This window comes from Miniopterus natalensis, chromosome 3, assembly GCF_054644295.1.
Source record: "Miniopterus natalensis isolate mMinNat1 chromosome 3, mMinNat1.hap1, whole genome shotgun sequence".
Taxonomy (NCBI): Eukaryota; Metazoa; Chordata; class Mammalia; order Chiroptera; family Miniopteridae; genus Miniopterus; species Miniopterus natalensis.
In genome coordinates, this window is record NC_142083.1 from 24345204 (window position 1) to 24364611 (window position 19408).

At 40.6% G+C, this 19408-nt stretch overlaps 1 protein-coding gene across 1 annotated transcript in view; it reads right to left on the reverse strand.

Moving 5' to 3' along the window:
• The window catches only part of ADCY2 (adenylate cyclase 2), a 296886-nt gene that overhangs the window by 194175 nt on the left and 83303 nt on the right, over positions 1 to 19408 (reverse strand). Inside the window, exon 3 of the mRNA XM_087815353.1 lies at positions 16083 to 16244. Within this exon, the coding sequence (XP_087671479.1) occupies positions 16083 to 16244 (162 nt within the window). The remainder of the gene's footprint in view (positions 1 to 16082; positions 16245 to 19408) is intronic.

Consider the following 19408-nt stretch of genomic DNA (forward strand, 5'->3'; position numbering starts at 1 on the left):
TGGAAACAAGAGGTTGGAATGAGGCAGGAACTGGGTGGCTTCTGGAAGCTGGAAAAGCAAAAACATGAATTCTTCTTTAGAACCCATGTAAGGAACCACCCTGCTAACACCTGACTTTACCCTGGTGAAACTGATTTTATACTTTTGGGCTCCAACACTGTAAAAGAATAAATTTGTGTTGTGTAAGCCATCAAACGTGTGGCAATTTTTGTGGTATTTTTAGAAGCCACAGAAAATCCATACTGCCTGCTCACCTTAGCCAGTCCTTGCTGGCTCTGTTGGAGCTTCCATAGGGAACATGGATTCTGATGGGCAGGCTCTTTCTGGTGGGGAAGGGACCAAACATGGGTGGGGCATGTAAAAGGGCCAGGTAAAGTGCCAGCAAACTCACTTCCTCTCAGGTCCCATGGAGAAATTTTTATCTCTGTCTCTCTGAGTCATGAGTGTATCTCTCAGTTGCTTTTGAAAAAAGGAATATAACATGACATGTGCTCCTGAAACCTTACTTAGTTTCTTGTGTGTGACAGGGACTGGTAACTGTGTGTGGGTATAAACACTATATATATTCCAGCTATCAGTTCTGTTTTTATGAAGAACACTGGTGGAAACACCAGTTGATGCTAATCAAAAGAAAGCTGTCATAGCCATACTAATTTCAATAAAGCAGACTTCAGAACAAGAAAGATTACCAAGGACAAAGAGTGGCATTACGTAATGGAAAATGACCAATTCTGCAAGAATACATAATAATCTTAAGTGTGTATACACCTAACAACTGCGAGTCAAAACACATGAGCAAAGCCTCACAGACTGAAAGAAGAGACAAATCCATCATTATAGTTGGTGATTCATATCCTTCTCTCGGTAAGTGATAGATCAAGCAGGCAGAAAATCAGTAAGGGTAGAAAGCACCTGAACTGCATGATCAACACACTTGACCTGGTTGACATTTATAAAACACTGCATCTCACAAGAGAAAAATATAGATTATTCTCAAAAATACAAGGAAAATTTGCCACAGTCGACCACATCTTGAACCATAAAACTAACCTTAACAAATTTGGACATATAGAAACCACACAAAGTATGTTTTCAGGCCATACAAGAATTAAACTAGGAATCAGTAGCAGGAAAGTAGTTGGAAGATCCCCCAAATATTTGGAAATTAAACAATATACTTCTATATAATCCATCAGTTAAAGAAAAAGTCTCAAGGAAAATTTAAAAACATTTTGAACAAAATGAAAATAAAAAGTCCACCTATCAAAATTTGTGATATGCAGCAAATGTGGTACTTAGAGGGAAACTAACAACATTAATTTCACATGTTAGAAAAGAATAAAGATCTAATATCTATAGCATCAGTTTTCATCTCAGGAAAGTAGAGAAAAAAGAGCAAATTAAACATACAGCAAGCAGAAGGAAGGCAATAAGAAACTGAGAGCAGGAATTAATAAAATTGAAATCAAGAAAATGATAGAGAAAATAAAAATAAATTAAAATATGTTTTTTTGAAAAGATCAATAAAATTGATAAATTTCTCTCTGGGCTAACCATCAAGCTTAGAATAACTAGAGGGGTTTATAACATATTTGTTTTACAGGGTGCAATATATTAGAATTTAAAGCAATTCTGCTTCCCAGTTTGATTACTGATTCAGGGTCTAAAGCAGCACAGTGATGACTAATAAATTGATAAATGCCATGTAGTCACCAAGCCTACAGATCATCCTCTGCTGCTGGATGAAGAGCTCAGGGCAGTTTCATGGTGGGATCCAGCGGGTGGTCCTTAAATTAGGAGGCTGTGTGGCAACAGTCTGTTTCTTGCTCATCAGTACTTTGCTTTATCTAGTCATACTCATTTCTCACAAAGGTTTTCTGATTTTCCAAGGGTCGTTCAGGGAAAACTGACTGTAGTTCTTGGGGTATTTTTTTTTTTTCCACTAAAAAACAAATACAAAGGGTAAGAAGAAAGAGAATTACAAATGATTTTTGCCTGGTTCTGGGAAAATAATGTGTGTTGGTGTCTCTAGTTGGGGCCACACAGTCCATACTTCTCTGACTGAACTTTCTCAGCACAGTTGCACAACCATTCCATAACCACACCACCACCAGAATCCTCCTTCTCGGTGAGCCCTGATCTTTTTTCCTGCCATTATTTCACAAAACTGTTTTTACATGGGTGTTCTGCTCTTTGTTCACATAAACGTGACTGGATAGAGCTGGAAGAGACCTCAGGATCATTTCTCCAAACCACTTATATTACAGATTAGGGTATTGCATGGAGAGGGCAGTGAAGGGCTGGAGGCACAGGTCCACCCCCAGATTCCCAGGTCAGTACTCTCTCCAGTGTCCCTGTTGGTGTCTTCTCACTGTCCCTGTCAGAAAAAGTGAATACATACCCATATTTCTGCTTCACACACATAATCCATCACCAAAAAGTGGGAATGGTTCCACCTTAGGCTTTGAAAAGACGCATTCTTTCTATAATACTTTCATTGACTTTCCTTTAAATAATCTAACATATCCAGCAATGGGCCCTGTGTCAGAAACTTGATCCCTTCTCAGTCAGCCATTAAAGTCAAGAAAATCACGTAACATTCTGCTTTTATTATGTGTCTTCTGAGAAAGCTAAGTCTTCTATTTAATACTTTACAACAGCACAGGTGGGGGAGGTGGCCTAAAGAGTTCCACAGTGGTTAGGGGGACGGGTGGGGTCTGCAGTCAGACTGCATGGATGGGATTCCTATACTTGCCACTTGCCAGCTGGGCAACTCTGAGCCACCTGGTGCCATTCCCTGCACCAGGTCCCTCTCTGCAGTAGGACAGGTATGGGATGATTAGCTGAGTCAGGATGTATAAAGAGCTTGGAAAAGCAGATATTAGCTAACTCAATGCCAATTAATTGTAAATGTTTATCTACTAGTTATTATCAACCCATTTTCTGAAAATGTATTTCTTAATAAAAGACATGACGATAGAGATGTTTCTGTTGATGTCATTTTGTTTTGTTTCATGTGGACATACACCACACGGTCTTGCTGGGCAGAAATGATAATTCTGTTTTAGTCAAAATGAATCACATACAACTTGGGGCAAATTAAAACTCTTAGCAATCTGTTCCATGAGAAATTCTGTTACATCATGCTTCTCCCTTCTTGTGCTTTGGAGCTCACCTTCTGACTTTCATCCATTCAAAAGAAATCTAATCTCAACTGACTTGTCACATATTCTAACTGGACAACATCACTTTCAGCTCTTTATTCCATTTCCATCATATTTGGTATCTAATGAAAATTGCTGTAGGGCTGCTCTCAGCATCACCTCTGTCACCAAACAAGCCTTTGATTTAAAATGTAGGACAGGTAGGGGCAGAGATGACCCTGCAAGGTTTATCTGAAGACTTCCCTTCACCTTGACATTCGCATCACTGGGCACACAGCATCTGCCTGCTCTGCCCAGGATGGACCCTCCAGGGGCACTGCTTTCCCAGACTACATTGTTCTATCTTGTCCTCAAGCCTTCATGCAGGATCTCAAGTGCCTTGTTAAAATACAGACCCCTGTCTCCAATATCCTCCCCCTCCTGTCTAACAGCCCACTGTGTCTACTAGGAACATGTGTTCCTATCAGACCTCTGATGGGAAAGGGTTTTGTATTTTCCTGAATATATTTTCATTTTACAAGTCTTACATTTCACACCATCTGCTAATCTGGGTACTTCTCATGCTGCCAGTCAGCTTAAATTTTATTTTTAGTTGCGAGCTTTGGGCAGACCATGAAAACTCTACAGGCTAAATTTTTAGACATTCTAAACAAAATATCCCAATGGTCTTTTTAGACCCCAGGAGAGTGTACTGTGTCAGAAGCTGAAATTGCTGAGAATTTCTTGGTGGTAACTTCATGCAAAGAAAAACAAAGCAGCTGCAAATGGAAAAAGGGTCAAATAACTAATGTTTATGTAACTGTATCGAGCACACTGGTAAGGAGAGTTGACTGTAAACAGGCAATCATATGTGAAACACAATACTGGGGGCAATTTTCAGCAAAGACAGCAAAAGCTAAGAGCTGAAAGGCAGGTTGCTGAGAAGACCCCAAAGGACAGGATAAAAATCCTTAGGTGCCTTTTCACCTAAGAAGGTTCTAATCTTCCCTTGATCCCTCCAATTTGGCCTAACTGTAAGAGTGAGAAGCAGGGGTAGGAGCGCAATAGGAATGTCATGAATCGACGATCTTTCAGTAAAATGTGCAGTCGTACTTCACCAGCTGTCTGTCTGTTTAAAGCAGACCTCGCCAGGACGCCTTGCTTGAGAAGTGCTGACCAGCAGATCCTGAAATCTGTTCGTTCTGCCCTTTGGAGACTCTGGAGAGAAATGTTTAACAGTGACCCCCAAGCTGAAAAATGAATGGTGTGTGTGTCTGAATGTCCCAGCCAGTTACACAGTGTCAGAAAATGTAACTAGAACACGAAATCCAAAGCATCTGCTTAAAATCCAGAAGAGGAAGTTCAGATGCACCCAGGGCACCACGGAAATCAGAGGTACGAAAAGAATGAAAATCCGATTCCCACAGCGAGAGTGGAGGTATTGAGACCCATTAAACAAAATTAACCTCATGCTCACTATGGATGCGACACAAGTGAAGCATCTTATGAGGCGCACAGAACAATACGATGGAGTCGTATTTCTAAGAGAAAGGATGGCTTTGGAAGGTGCAAATTGTAAGCTTCTGAAAATTAAAAATCTATGTGTAGTTAACAGAACCTTAACAGCAGACATGTAAGGGTTTTGTGGGATGATAAATTATTACAGTTAGGGTGAAAATAAGATTTCTAGTTATTCTAGAGCAGGCCCACAGGTCAAGTCTGGCCACTGCCTGATTTTGTAAATTTAAAATTTACTGGAACACAGCGCCATCCCTATGCAAGTGTGTCGTTCACAGGAGTTCGTGCATGGCAGCGAGCATAGATGCCTCTGAGACCAGGTGGCCCAAAAATCTGAAAACGTTTACTCTGTGGTCCTTCCCAGAAGAAGACTGTGAATCCCTGTTCTAGCTCAGACATCAACCTTTCTTTGGGGCTCATGGTCTTACTCATAAGTCCTATGGACCATCTCATGGTGACTGGAGAGACTCTGAAGCACCAACTACATTCTAAGTGCAGAATCTGAGAGTAGGGATGGCTTGATTATGGTGCATTATTCAGTGAAGAGTTCTACTGAAGAAACAACACACTTCCTAAGTTGTTACTAATCTACAATTCTGGATCTCAGTGTCACAAGTCTCCTAGAAGATTCTAAGATGCTCAAGGATTTTTGTTGTTGTCACTGTTTGAAATCATAGTGATTTTGGTAGCCCTTAGAAAAGTATTAGAATGCAGCAGTTACTCAACATAAGTCTTCTGGATAGAGTAACGAATTTGCAATTGACATTAATAAGTTATCTAAATTTACAATAAAACAGATTTATTAAAATTATAACCTGATTTGTAAAAATAATGTAACTTAATTCAAGTTGTTTTTATTTTTAAAATTAGTTTTGAAAACTACTTTTCATACTCACCTCCAAGGCTACATAATAGTTTTCTACAGTATTGGACATTGAACTATATTGATCTAATTGATATAGTGTTACACTGGTTCCCTTAAGATTTATATGATTCATCCATTAACTGTTATAAAAGGTCACCATAGGATATTTTAATGGACATAGAGTGACTCTGGCAAAGGTTCTCTCCTAACTTTAAAAGTTGACTATGTGTTATTGAAAAGTAACAAACAAATAAGCTAAAGAGATAAAACACCCAGAAAACCATAAGCTAATGAATGGCTGCCTTTTACTGAACACTTCACATGGGCCGGAACACTCAGTTGGGAATTATCTGTGCCCAGTCCTGAATCTAATCCTGTCATGGGTCCTCTCTGACAGATATGTAAACAGATGGTTAGAGAACCTAACTTACTTGCTAAGATTCTTACAAGCAGTTCATGCACAACTGGGATATGAGCTCAAGTCTTTCTGACTCCAAAATTAAAGCTCTTTTCATCACAGCTCTTTGTATCTTTGAAAGGGGAAAACATGTCTTTTAGTTCAGAGGAATTCAGCAAAAAACTGTTTTACAAAAAAACTTAACTTCTATTTTTGCTCATACAACATGCACATAGGCTTTCTTAGTCCTATGGCTTGAGGTTCACAAGATTAGGTAAGTGCACAGAGACATTCTATGTAAGCAGAGAGCACCCTCAGGTCTGCTGGGGAATGGGGAGCAAAGACAAAGCCCCTTCTACAGGAGTGTCAGGTAGTGCAGAGTCAGGAAGGAGAGCCAGGGCCCCTGAGCAGACAGGAACATGATGACTGTGCTCCCGGAGACAGGAGTCAGTTCAATTTTCATCTCATTTTTCTGCCCATGACAAGTAACCCAAGATCCTTGAATTTCTCTCTTCATGTGCTGTTTCCTAGTTTTTCAATCATCTTAGTGTTTTCCGATCCTCTATAATACTATAAATTTGAAGAGCTCAGAAAGGGATTTAAAATCCATTTGAGGGTCTGATTTATCTTGAATACAAGAGAATAACATAAAGGTTTAAGGACGTTGGGATTGCTGTCACTCTTTTGGATTCTCTTTAAAGGACACCACAACCTCACCTACCTAACAGTCAGCTGTCATGCTCAGAGATGGTGCAACAAGAAGGAGCCATCCATTACTTCCCTTATTTGGTGATATGCAAGGCACCTGGATATTTATGATGTCCCTACCTTTGGCCATGCATCTGCATGCCCACTCACTCAGTCCCTCATGGGTTTATTCATGCAAGCATCCATTTAACATTATGTACCCTCAGAGCTGGGACAAACACACATATTTAAAAGCTTTTGACCCTGTCACAGACTCAAGGCCCAGGGAATGTGTGGCAGAGGGACATACAGACAAATAAGCATGCTGACATGTGATGTGATAATTCTTGTAAAAACTAGTAATAATAACAAAGGGCAGGCGCTCTGTGAGCATAGAGAGTGAGGAGGGGGTTCCCACCACCTCAACCCTCATCTCCAGATCAGTGATTCCCCACTGGTCATGGAGGGCCAAGGATACTGACCCCTTCACCACATTAGTTCTGCTTCTGGTCTACTCAGATCTGTCTACTGGCAGAACAAATCAAACGAGGAAAGGAGAGTGGGAATGCTCTGATGGAACATAAGACTTTGTGGCATGAGTCCTTCAGACAATGCTGAGATAAACCTGCTAAACTTTGAGAAAACCAGACAAACCCACTGCTTTGGACTTAACTGTCAAAGCCCTAACCCTAATGTGACTATGTATTTGGAGTAAGAAAGTAATTAAAATTAAATGAGGTCACAAGGCTGGAGCCCTGATCCAATAGGATTATTGTCCTTATAAGAAGAGATACCACAGTGTCCTCATGTGCACTTGCTGTTGCTCCCCCAACCCCCACCATGTGAGGACACAAGGAGAAGGCAGCTTTCTGCAACCCAGCAAGAGAGCTCTCACCTGAACCTGGCCATGTTAGCACACTAAGCTCAGATTTCCAGTCTCCAAAACTGTGAGAGAGAAAAAATTCCGTTTTTTAAGTCAGCCTGTCTATGGAATTTTGTTATGGCAACCTGAGCTTCTAATACACCAAAACATGTAATAAAACTATGTTTTGTCTCTTTATCTGCTCTTTCCTTCTTCCCCTTCCCATTCTTGGTCCATATCTTGACCTAGAGTTTGAGGCTCAGACATGACAAAGAAGATGAAATTGTTAAGAAACCAAAGAAATGACTAAAGACTAAATATTTACAGCTTGACACACACAGGTAACATTTCTTCTTTACCTAGAAATTATCCAGAACACTAAAGATCCTGGAATATCCACACATAATTTATATTTTCAACAAAATTAGAAGATCAATAGAACCTCCAGACTCCAAAGTGGGTATGGGGGCTACCAAATGCAAGCGGGGCCCAGTGGTAGGAAGCTGAGAAAAGACAGTTGAGAACTCTCCTAGAGGAGGCCACAGACATCAGAAAGGAAGCTGAGAGGGGCCACTCCAACCTGAGGGTCCACCAAGAGGTGTGAAGTCCAATTCTCTAGTTTTCAATTGAGGGGATGTTGATGCGAGGCCTTCTGGTGACACATAGCTGTATCCGTACATGTCTCCATGACCAGAAAACTGACACTAAGGATGGTCAGATCCATCCCATTAAGGTGCCACATGGTTGGTCTGAGTGAGGGGAAATGTGCAACCTTCAAAATTGGCTTGGGAAGAGCCTGGCTTCTCTGTGCCACTTCAGAGAAATAGTGGCACAGGAGTCCAAGATGTCCTACTAGCAAATGACCCTATTAATGCTCCCTTTTTTATATCTCTCTTGCACTCCAGACAAGAGAAGAACTGTGTCTCAAGGGTTTCCAATACCAGGTGTTCCATTAACCTACAGGAGCTCAGATTTTCAGGCATCAGTAAAACTTCCAAACTCCACTAATTAGTGTAATGTGGGCTTCTAGTGCCTCACCAGGATGAAGCTCACTGCCTTGAGTCTGGGTAGGGTACACTGCAGGATGGTCAACACCACCAGAGCTGGGTCCTGAAGGACTTAGATATCTAACACTTGCCCTATCAATTCCATAGGTCATTTGGAACTTAATTCTTAACATAGTCCCCAAAGTGCTTTTATGTTTCACTTCTCTTAGCTTCTGTAAAAGTCATTTACATTTAGCAAAACACATTGCTGCTACTGCTAACTATGATTCATTGATAACATTCTTCCCACATGAGTCCACTGAATCAGCACCAAGGCCAGCAACTATCAAGGGAGGCTGGCATTACCTTTGCCATTTTACAGATGAGAAAACTGACCAAACTAAAGAATTAGTCCAAGTTCATGCAATGTTGCCGTATGTATCGTCCTCCAGGAAGCATGTTCTGAAATACAGTTCACTATTTATTCAGGAGTGCTCTTTGGCTCAATGCCCGTGGGGAGGGAAGGAAGCCAGTCTGGTCAGAGGAAGAAGCTGAGCTATGAGGCAGATCTGACAACTTCAGATAAAAAACACAGAAGCTCTAGAGCTGACCCATCAGAACTGCTCTGCATTGGGCCAAAATGGATAGAACATTTAATCAATCTGTGATAATGTATTGTATTTGACATGAATCTATTGCTTTGAACTAACAGAGGGCACAGAGTTCGGATGACATAGTCAAGAAGAGGACAGAGGCAGCTGATAGGGGACAGACCATCATTGTTCATTTTTCAAGAAATCCTTCTTTTTGATGCTCCTTTGATAAAATTTCCAAGATAAAACTTGTGCTCTTATAGGGCTTCCCTTTACCTCTGGCCCTTCTATCCTCTCCCTAAAACAGTCTCCTAAATGTTGGACTATAAACCTAGGTCTCATTCCATCATTACAGTAAAACAGTTAATTACTGACATGAAAGTTCTCTGTCACAAACATTCTCATAGTTTCATTCTAAAAATTGCCAGAGCATTTTTAAAGTGATTTGATGTCCTGCAGGAGAGCACTAATGTTTGTTGTTTACTTGCCTAACCAACTGAACTTTCCCTGGTGGGATGGTGCAAACTTCCTGCCATACAGAAGAGAAGGGGGTTCCTCTGTCAGGCTTGGGGAAGGGTCAGGAAGGAGAGAGGAGAGCAGGACTGTGAGGTGCACTTAGATTTGCTTTGGGCTTAAGACACATGAGGCACTCCTCTGTGTTTACCTCTTTTCTATGTTTGTCCCCACTCCTTCCAAATCATAATCTTTAGAAAAGATAAACAATAACTTGTAAAAGAGAAGATGGATATTAACCAATAGCTGGATGCCACACAGAATGAACAGTCGTATAGACTCCTGTCTACCCCCGCTTGTGGAAAATATTAGTATCTTGTGCTTCTCCAAAGACAGAACAGTAGGAGCAGCGGTCCAAATTCCCAACAATTAGTCTCTTCCACAGCCAGAAACTGGGCAGCTGGTTTTCCTTTGAGCTTCTCAGATTAGATGCTAAATGCAATTTAATTCCAGACTCCAATATACAGTTCCTGAATTATACTGAAAAAGAATCAGTTATGTAACGCATCTGCATTACTACTGATTACACACTTGCCATAGACGACAGGCTATATTTTCTATTTTAGGTCCTATCTAAAACTTTTCTAATTATATCATGACTTAAAGATATTAAATTACCCACTGTGTAAAAGAATCCTATAAAATTTCTGAAAAATATGAGTAATCCTGTTAGAAAATCAATAAGGACTTCTTAGTTTATCTTCTTTAATGAATATGGATTTTCATTTAACTGGCTTGCTTCAGTAAATCTATATTCAAATTCCTTCCTCTCTCATGGGAATATAAAAGTTATATGAAATGAAAATTCAGAATGTGCTGTAAATGCCAAGGAAATAAAAATGTAAGGAGAGTAAGTCCGTTTCAAATACAAAATGCAACTATGATATAGAAACAGGAACATCTGAAAATTCCTGGAGGATGGTTCAGTATCCTGCAGATAGCGATGCTGATCTATATAAGCTTAGCAGATGGAGAAGAGGTAAAATGTATATTTAATGTGAAATTAATATTACACACACACAGGCTGCAAGCTGGACCATGCTACTGATCAATGGACCCACTGCCTCTGTCTGAGAGGCAGGACTCCTGGCCAGGTTCTTAATCTTGTCTAAGGGCTGAATAACTGCCACCCTCAAGGGCTCAAGCAGAAGGCAGCCACCAGGGCATCGGGTGGGAGGTTTCACTGTGTTTTCCTTGCCTCAGTTTCCCTTTGCCTTGATATAATTGTAAGCAGAATTACAATCACTGCTCCTGTGGAACTTTCAGTCCAATGCATGTTATGCTACTGATACAAGCAAACTTGTTTTCTACTTAGTTACAAATTGGTAAGAATTTTTTATTCTTATGCTAAATTTATGATAGATAAATAAAATATTCTTATACAAACAATGTAAGAATTTTTTTCTTTAGGTTTCCTGATACTTAAATATTTTCTACCCTTAATAAACCCAGATTCCAGAAATCTTTTCTTTGAAACCCAGTTAGGAAGACAGGAAAGAATTAGAAGAAAAGTGCTGTACAAATGGAATCACAGAAAGTAACTGAAAAGAATCTCTTTCTTTTCCATAAATAAACTCTGAGATGTGTTCCTTTGCTTTCTGTTCCTTGTTGCATGCTCTCTCCCTGCCTTTCTTGTCTTTTCCCTTTCCTCCCAAAGAACTCACTGCTCAGCGATCAGCACAGCAAAGAAGCATTTGCACCCACGCGGGGGGTGGGGGTGGGGGGGGTGCTGAATTTGTGCAAAGTGACAAAGTGGGCTGGATGTGAGAAGTGTCTATGGGGGAGATGCAAGCACAGAAGACAAAACCTGAGCTGGGGGAGTGGGATATGCCTAGAGAGAATGGTAAGCTGGGCCAAGTGATAAGGCACCAGTGTGGATGGAGGGGGTGGAAAATAAGATAAGAGACTGGTTATATATAGGGATTCATTAAATAAGTTAATATATTAAGAACCAAGGAAGCTAATTTTTCCCCCACTATTGGTCAGGGGAGCCATAATGAAAAGGCAGAAAACTGTCATGAAACCTGTGATGAGTTGAAAATGGAAATATCAGTGGGAAGTCTTGTGTTTAATAAATAAGTATATATATATACACTTTAATATGGGGCCCTAAATAACCCATTGACAACTAATAACCCATTGATACATCATTGAAACAGGAAACTAATAAGGAAACATTGGCCTTAAATGACACATTACACCAAATGGACACTATATGCACATATATGAGCATATGAAAATTTTTGTGGGCCTGGCCTTGGAGTAGTGGCAACCCAATGAAATGACACAGATCCCAGGTCTTGCCTCCAAATGCCATTCTTCACTAAAAAGAACCAGGGCTCCTTGGCGAGAGGCTGATTTTAGGGCCGGGCAGGGAAAGGACAAGAGAAAGCTGAAACATCATGACGTGCCAGAAAGGAAGGATGGGGACACACAGAAGGACGCTGAAGCCAGCTTGAAGGGGCGCCCAGAGGACAAATCTGAGACCATATAGACAACAAAATCAACAGTAATTGCCATGATTGATAACCTACTGAATAAAATAGAAAAACACGAGACAGTGTAATGTGCCTAGTTTCAAAGTACCTCTCCACAAATATGTATTAATTACAAAGAGGAAATGAGTAATGTCAAAGTAGAAATGCCTGGTGGACAGCATTATAATCCTAATGACCACCATAAGTAATGGGAGAGAAAGGAATTATGTACCCCTAATAGAAGGTGGTGCAGACACATTGTCATGTCTATGATTCCTGCCAATGATGCATGACCTCCACCTCTTCAGAAAGAAACATCAGACACCCCAAATTGAGGAACATTTTACAAAATAGCTGGTCTGCAATCTTCAAAAGTGGTAAGATCATGAAAGCCAAAGGAAGACTAAGGAATTGTTCCAGACTAAAAGAGACCAAAGAGACCTAAGACCACAGTGCAGTGTACGATTCTGATCTGTGTGTTTTGCTACAAAGGATATTAATGGGAAAGCTGAAGGAACCCATATGGCAGTAATACAGCAATGAGATTTCCAGATTTTGATAGTCACATTATGGTTATGCAGAAGAATGGCATTGTAGGAAATACTAAGGCATTTGGGTAATGGGACATCAGTTGGCAGCTTACCTTGAAATGGTTTAGGGGAAAAAAACAAAACACCCTCTGTACTGGATTGGCAACTTATTGGCAGATCAATGACTGTTCCAAAGTAAAAATAAAAAATGTATCAGATTACATCAAAAAAACAAAAGATAAAATGGCTATAGGAAATCCTCATATATCAATAATCATCCTAAACGTAAATGGACTGAATTCACCAATAAAAAAGCATGGAGTAGCTGACTAGATCAAAAAGCAAAATCCAACTACATGCTGCCTTCAGGAGACACAGTTCAGCTGCAAGGACACATACAGATTCAAAGTGAAAAAAGTGGAAAATGATTCTCCAAGCAAAAGGTATCCAGAGAAAAGCAAATGTAGCCATACTCATATCAGACAAAATAGACTTTGAGATTTAAAAAAAAAAAAGTAACAAGACCCAAAGATGGACATTTTATAATGATGAAGGAGACAATACATCAAGAAAATGTAACACTTCTCAATATATGTGCACCCAATCAGGGAACACCAAAATATGTAAAGCAACTACCACCAGAACTGAGGGGAGAAACTGACAAAAGCAGTAATAGTAGGGGACCTAAATACCCCAATGACAGCTATGGGTAGATTAGCCAAACAGAAAATCAGTAAGGAAATATCAGCTTTGAATGACACATTATACCAGCTGGACATAATTGACATTAAAAGAACCTTTCATCCCAGGGCACCAGATCATACATTCTCTAGAGCACATGGAACATTCTCAAGGACAGATCATATGTTGGGGCACAAAACTAAAAAGTAAACTTTGTGTTTAAATATGTTAGACGATATCATCCATAATATTCAGTTATTAGCTTAGTTTCCCCAATGAGGTGATATATCAGAGTCTGAGGATGAATTCTACTTCAGGACGAATGCTGGTAAGATGAATTTCCAGAGAACAATAAACTCTGTTACTCACCATGGAAGGGAACTAAGGTTAGGTTGCCTATTAAATCAGTAGGTTTGTTAACAGATAAGTACTACATGTTACCAATGGGTTGCCAGTATTACCAAAAAAAATGAAATAAAAATATTTAGTATGGATCCATGCTAAATAAATATACTCTTTAACTGATGGCTTAGAAGGCACGGTGATATTAATCATCACAGATGGGCAACCTCTTCAGTCAGACCGTATTCTCTAAACAATTACACCACAGCAAACTGTAGCATTCTGACTTACATACATTTTCATTAAAATAATTCAATAAAGTGTTTTTTCTTGTAACACAAACCAATGCTATTTTTCGGTTATAGTTCCAGCTCTTTCCTTCATTACTTTGACATTTACCCAGGAACCTTCCATTACGTCTGCTGGCATATTTTGTCTTTCCAATTAAAGTATTTCTAAAAGGATGGAAAACTGATCTTATGTTTTCCTGTTCCTTTCAACTATATTCTTAAATGAAATACTATAGAATGAAGAATTTTTATTCTTTTTGTTATTCCAGAATTATCTTACCTCTGGCTGTCCACTGATAAGTATTTTCCTTTGCTGGTTTTAGAATTGAGTAAATAAAAATTCAAGATGACACTCTTCCCCTCAATTATTATTATTTTTTAACCAATGAAAGAAAAGTGTTTAAAAAAAAACCTCAATATATTTTTTTATGACCTAGAATATGACAGGTTCTTTGCAAAGCACGTTTTCCTTTTTAAAAACAATCCCATTTGATCATACATCAATAATCACCCTAAATGTAAATGGAGAGATGTTATAATCTTCATCTCCCAGCTATACTTTCTGTAACAGCCTCTCCAGCAGACACTCATTTATGCACAAAGGGGCAGAAGAGACAGGTACAAAGTGATGAAGGGATGCATTCCACGGTAACCCAAAGCAGGGAGGTGCTGGGGGCCGTGAGACATGTTTGAGTGACTGTTGCAATGTGAGGAGGATTTTCCTGCAGTGATTTTCATAATGTCAACTGGCAGAAACAAATCCGTCACCAGGCCCTGCATGGCACCACCTCAGGCTGAGCCTAATGGCCCCACTAAAAGGTGGGTAGAAGAGTGGAATTTATGGGCGAAAGAAAAATGTCCCATAAATATCCTCAGGAGAGGCTCTGAAATGCAGAAAAAGGAAGCAAAATCTGTGGCAGAGCTTGTGAAAAAGGAACATTTCTCCCACCTCTTCCCAGGCATGGTTGGATTGTTTCTTCTTTGAAAACACCCACCTTTCATTCTTTCATTTGATTAGTCACTGACTGGCCTCCACCTGTGTCAGGCATGCAGGTTACAGGCATGTGTCTACTCTGCTCAGTGGGTGGGAATGCACAGAAAAAACACGGCTTTCCTCTGCATCCTGGGAGTGGACGCTTCTTAGTAATATCTGCAAAAGTCTAGATGGAACTGGAGCCCACTGTGCAAAAGGAGGAGCCATCACCTTCACAGGGGCTCAGTGCCCAGAAGGATGTTTCACAAACACAGGCCTGTCAGGCTGCTCTTTGTGAACATTGTGTTATAAGAGCTGGGAGAGAAACATTGAGAAAAGCAATTGATCCCTAGAAAGCTTTCCAACTAAGAGAGATTACTACAGACCCAAGGGTCAGCCTCCAAGTCCATCTCATATTTCCACATAAAAAATTCCATCAAGCACAGGACAAACTAGTTTCTCAGACCCCATAGGGCTCAGGTGAGCCACAACTAAAGTCTCCTTTCAGCAACAGTGCTGTCCGTCACTACTTCTCAGCCCTGGTGCACTTTGCACCATGGCTGCATCTCTTACATTTGATTCTAATGGAGCAAAATAAAACATACTTTTACAGGTAAAAAGGAGACTATTAGATAGAACTCTAAATCCCTGACCCTCGTGTTTACAGATGCACATACCAGAAGGTCAAATTGCTTTTCAAATGCTTTTAACTGCTTAAATGGGTGGCTTCTTTAAAATACCACTTATAAGTAAAGTTAAATTTGCTGTCATCACATTTTAAATAACTTATTAAAATATCCATGGACCTGCCAGAAGATTAAAAATGAAGTAATCTTTTGTCCTCTAGAAAGACAGGATTTTGGGTATCAAGGTAGAGAAAGGTAGGAGAGAATTATGAATTTAATTGTAGAAGTTAGTTCACTCTAAAAATAAGAGCACTAAATTATAATATATAATGAGAATAGCTTTTAACCATCAAAATCACACCATTCAGCAATCAGCAAAATGGAATTGCCGTTTCCAGTTTTCACTGTTGCTAATTGCTAAGTGACTGTTGGTTCCACTGATGATGGGGGCGGGGGGGGGCGTTATGGCTGGCTACCCATTAGCAATACTCAGTCAAGGTCAGAGAGCAAAACTGTAGCACCTGCCAGGTATGAACAGTCATACTCTGAGCAGGCACATGGCACCTCAGGCACCCCAGCAGAATGGGAAGGTTACCTACCTGCCAAACCAGGTGCTCCTTGGCCCCGGGTGTCGCAGACAGGCAGACACTCAGCACGATGGTATGGGAAGAGGAGGTGAGCACGCTGGCGATGATGGCATCTCGCATGTTGAAGGGCAGCATGGTGTAGACCACGAAGATGATGAAGAGGAAGAATGACACCTGCAGGTGGAGAACAGTGAGAGTCACAGAGAGTCCCCATTCCCAAGTGCTTCCACTCTCCTGCCCATTACAAGCTGCATAAAACATCGTGAACTGCACTCATTAAGAAATACTGTTATGACAAAACCAAACAGCATGTTCAAAAATATCTACTGGATTACAATAAAGGATTAACCACTGTGATGGTGAAAACCTGTTCTACTTAAAAAATTGGGGATTTCCAGCTTTGATATTGAAAGCATGGCAAACATGAGGTTAATCAGAGTACTTCCTGGGTACAGAGGCAAAGCTGGTTCTCAAATCTCAGGGTTTGTGCCTGAGCTTTGGAATGCACATCTGGATCCTTTAAGTTATCTATAGCATGGCTTCAGAAGACTCAGGGAGGGAGGGAAGTGCCTTCTGGGGGAGTTAGTGAGAGTAGATAGATGCAAAGGGCATGAACAAGTAAGAAACAAAATAAAACAGCTTACAGGTGGTTTAGCTGCTGTGAAAACAGTTCAGCAGTTTCTCAAAAAGTTAAACATAAAATTACCATGAGAACCAGTAATTCCAATCCTCAGCATATACCCCAAAAAACTGAAAACAGGTGCTCAAACAAATACATCTACATGCATACTCTTAACAATACTAATCACAATAGCTAAAGGTGGAAACAATACAAGTGTCCCACAACAGGTGAATGGATGAACTGCAGGTGGTATATCCACACAATGGAATACTATTCGGCCATAAAAAGGAAAGACACACTGACACATGCTACAGTGTAAATGAACCTCAAAAACATGCTACATGATCAAAGCCAGGACAAGAGACCCCATATTGTATGATTCCATTTATATGAAATATCTGGAATAAGTAAATTTAGAGACAGAAAGCAGACTGGTGGTTTCCAGGGGCTGGAGAAGGGGGAATGGGAAGTAATACGTACAGAGATTCTTTTTAGGAACCAGATAGAAGTGGTAGCTGCACAGCATTATGAACCAAACATTTTGGAGCCAGATAGAAGTGGTGGCTGCACAGCATTATGAATGTACTAAATGCCAATAAAATCTTCCCTTTAAAATGACTAATTTATGTTATGCAAATGTCATCTCAAAAAAAAAATCAATATGAAACAGCTTAAAGAAAGGTTTGTAATGGAACAGAAAATGGATTAGTAGGCAATAAAACAGGCCATTTTCATTTAAAAAAGAAGCAGAAACAGAAGAACATCAAAATGGATAAAAAGGTCATAAATAAAGTAGAAAATGGACTGAGGTCAGGGAAATCTGGAAGGTAGCATTTGGTATTCGGTGAGCCTCACCACCCAGCTCTTCCCTAAAAACCAAATGGGAAGCTAAGGGCAGAATTTGCCCCACATTCCCAGCATGACCTGTGCTACTTTAGAGGATCCTGAACCCTAGCACAGCAGAAAGGACGGGAGACACTGCACCAGCTGCTCCGATAGTGGAGAGAGGTGTTCATGAGGAGGGACTTCTGTTCCGACATTAGGCCTGCCTCCCCTCCTGCGCAGGCACGGGGTTATGTGCTACATAGAGCAATCGAAAAGCAGCTGTACTGGTTCTGTGAAGTAGGGCTCCTCAGCCTCAGCCTCAGGGCTGCTGACATTTGGGGCCAGATCATTCTTGATGTTGGGCAGCTCTCTGTGCATTGCAAGGTGTGTAGCAGCTTCCCTGGCTTCCGCTTACTAGATGCCAGGCAGTACTCTGCCCCTTTAAAGTTGACAGTGCTTCCAGACATTGTTAACTGTCTTCCAGGGGGTAATATCACCTCTGGCTGAGAACCACTAGGCTACAGAAAATGTTTCTTTTAAGAATGAGAAAAACAACTGTTGTGCAGTCATGGCTTATTGAGAAAATTAAATTTTCTTTGGAATACCTAATATCCAGCAAATATACAGGAAATATTTTTTTATTAATTTATTGCTATTTTTACACATAGCTTTTATGCAAAACCCTTTTATCCTACAAGAGGTATTAAATGAATACTTCCAGGTATGAGAATTCACAATCAATCACAAAAGAAAATACTGGTTTTATAAGTACATATTTTTCTTCTAATGTAATAACTTTTAACACTTCTTTGAAATTACCAGAACTTTGAACAGCTTACTTTCGGACAGCTTTAAATCTCCAACATTATTTCAATTAGCACACAGTGCTTGCAAACATCGTGGGCCTTGAAATGGAAGCACATGAAAGGCTTATCTACAGAAACCAAATGGAGAATAGACGTTTGGTTTTCCGACTACCGTTGCTGCTGTTAAGTGTTCCTTTTTAGATGACAAAATGAGTTTTTAAAGGTTAATTAAGCGAGTCACATTGAAAAGTTTCGGATTTCAGCGGCAGTGTTTTGGGAGCTCAGCTAGTGGTGCCTGAGTAGCGTTCCACAAGCTGGGCGGGAGGAAGAAAGGAAAGTGCCGTCTTGAGTCCCACAGGGGACCGTGCTTCACTCCTTATTAATCCCAGAGGCTCTTTTTCTCAGACTGCTTCCCAAAGCAACTTCAAATAGGGCCATATGCAAAACCAAAATGGATTTGGCACATCTAAAGAACGTGTGGGTAAAGAGCTCCAAAAAGTCTAATGCAGTCGCTTGGGCTTCCAGGTTACCATGGGGTCATTTCTGTGATGGAGATTCCCCAGGACGAATCTCTGTCCAGAGGATGGAGGGGGAGCCATTGATCTGATTACTGACACCCTGCAGAGAAACTGGGATTAGCACAATGACTAAAGAGGGAGCACTCATCCCAATATGAAGGTTTCGAGCATCTCTCCTCGCTCTAGTCCGCCCGGTGTTTGCATTTTGCAGGGCATGCTGCATTTACCTCCCCAACAGATCGACCTGAGCCGTGAGCTCCACAAAGTTAAGAACCTCAAACCAACTAACAGCCTCTCCTTTATGTTCCTAAACCTGTTCGACTTTCAGGGTAACTTGATTCTGCCCATGATATCTCGGTCCGCCAACCACCCAGGTACAAACTTTTGAGAACCCACTGTGACAACTTTCCTTCAGGTCCACATTCAAAAATGTCTTCGTACTTTAGGAGAAACAAGATGGCCCGTAGGTCACAGCTGCACCCGCCGCCTCCCGCAAACGCATCAGAATTACACCTAAAATACAGAACCACCGTCACTCAGAGCCTCCTGAGATCTGGCTGCACAGAA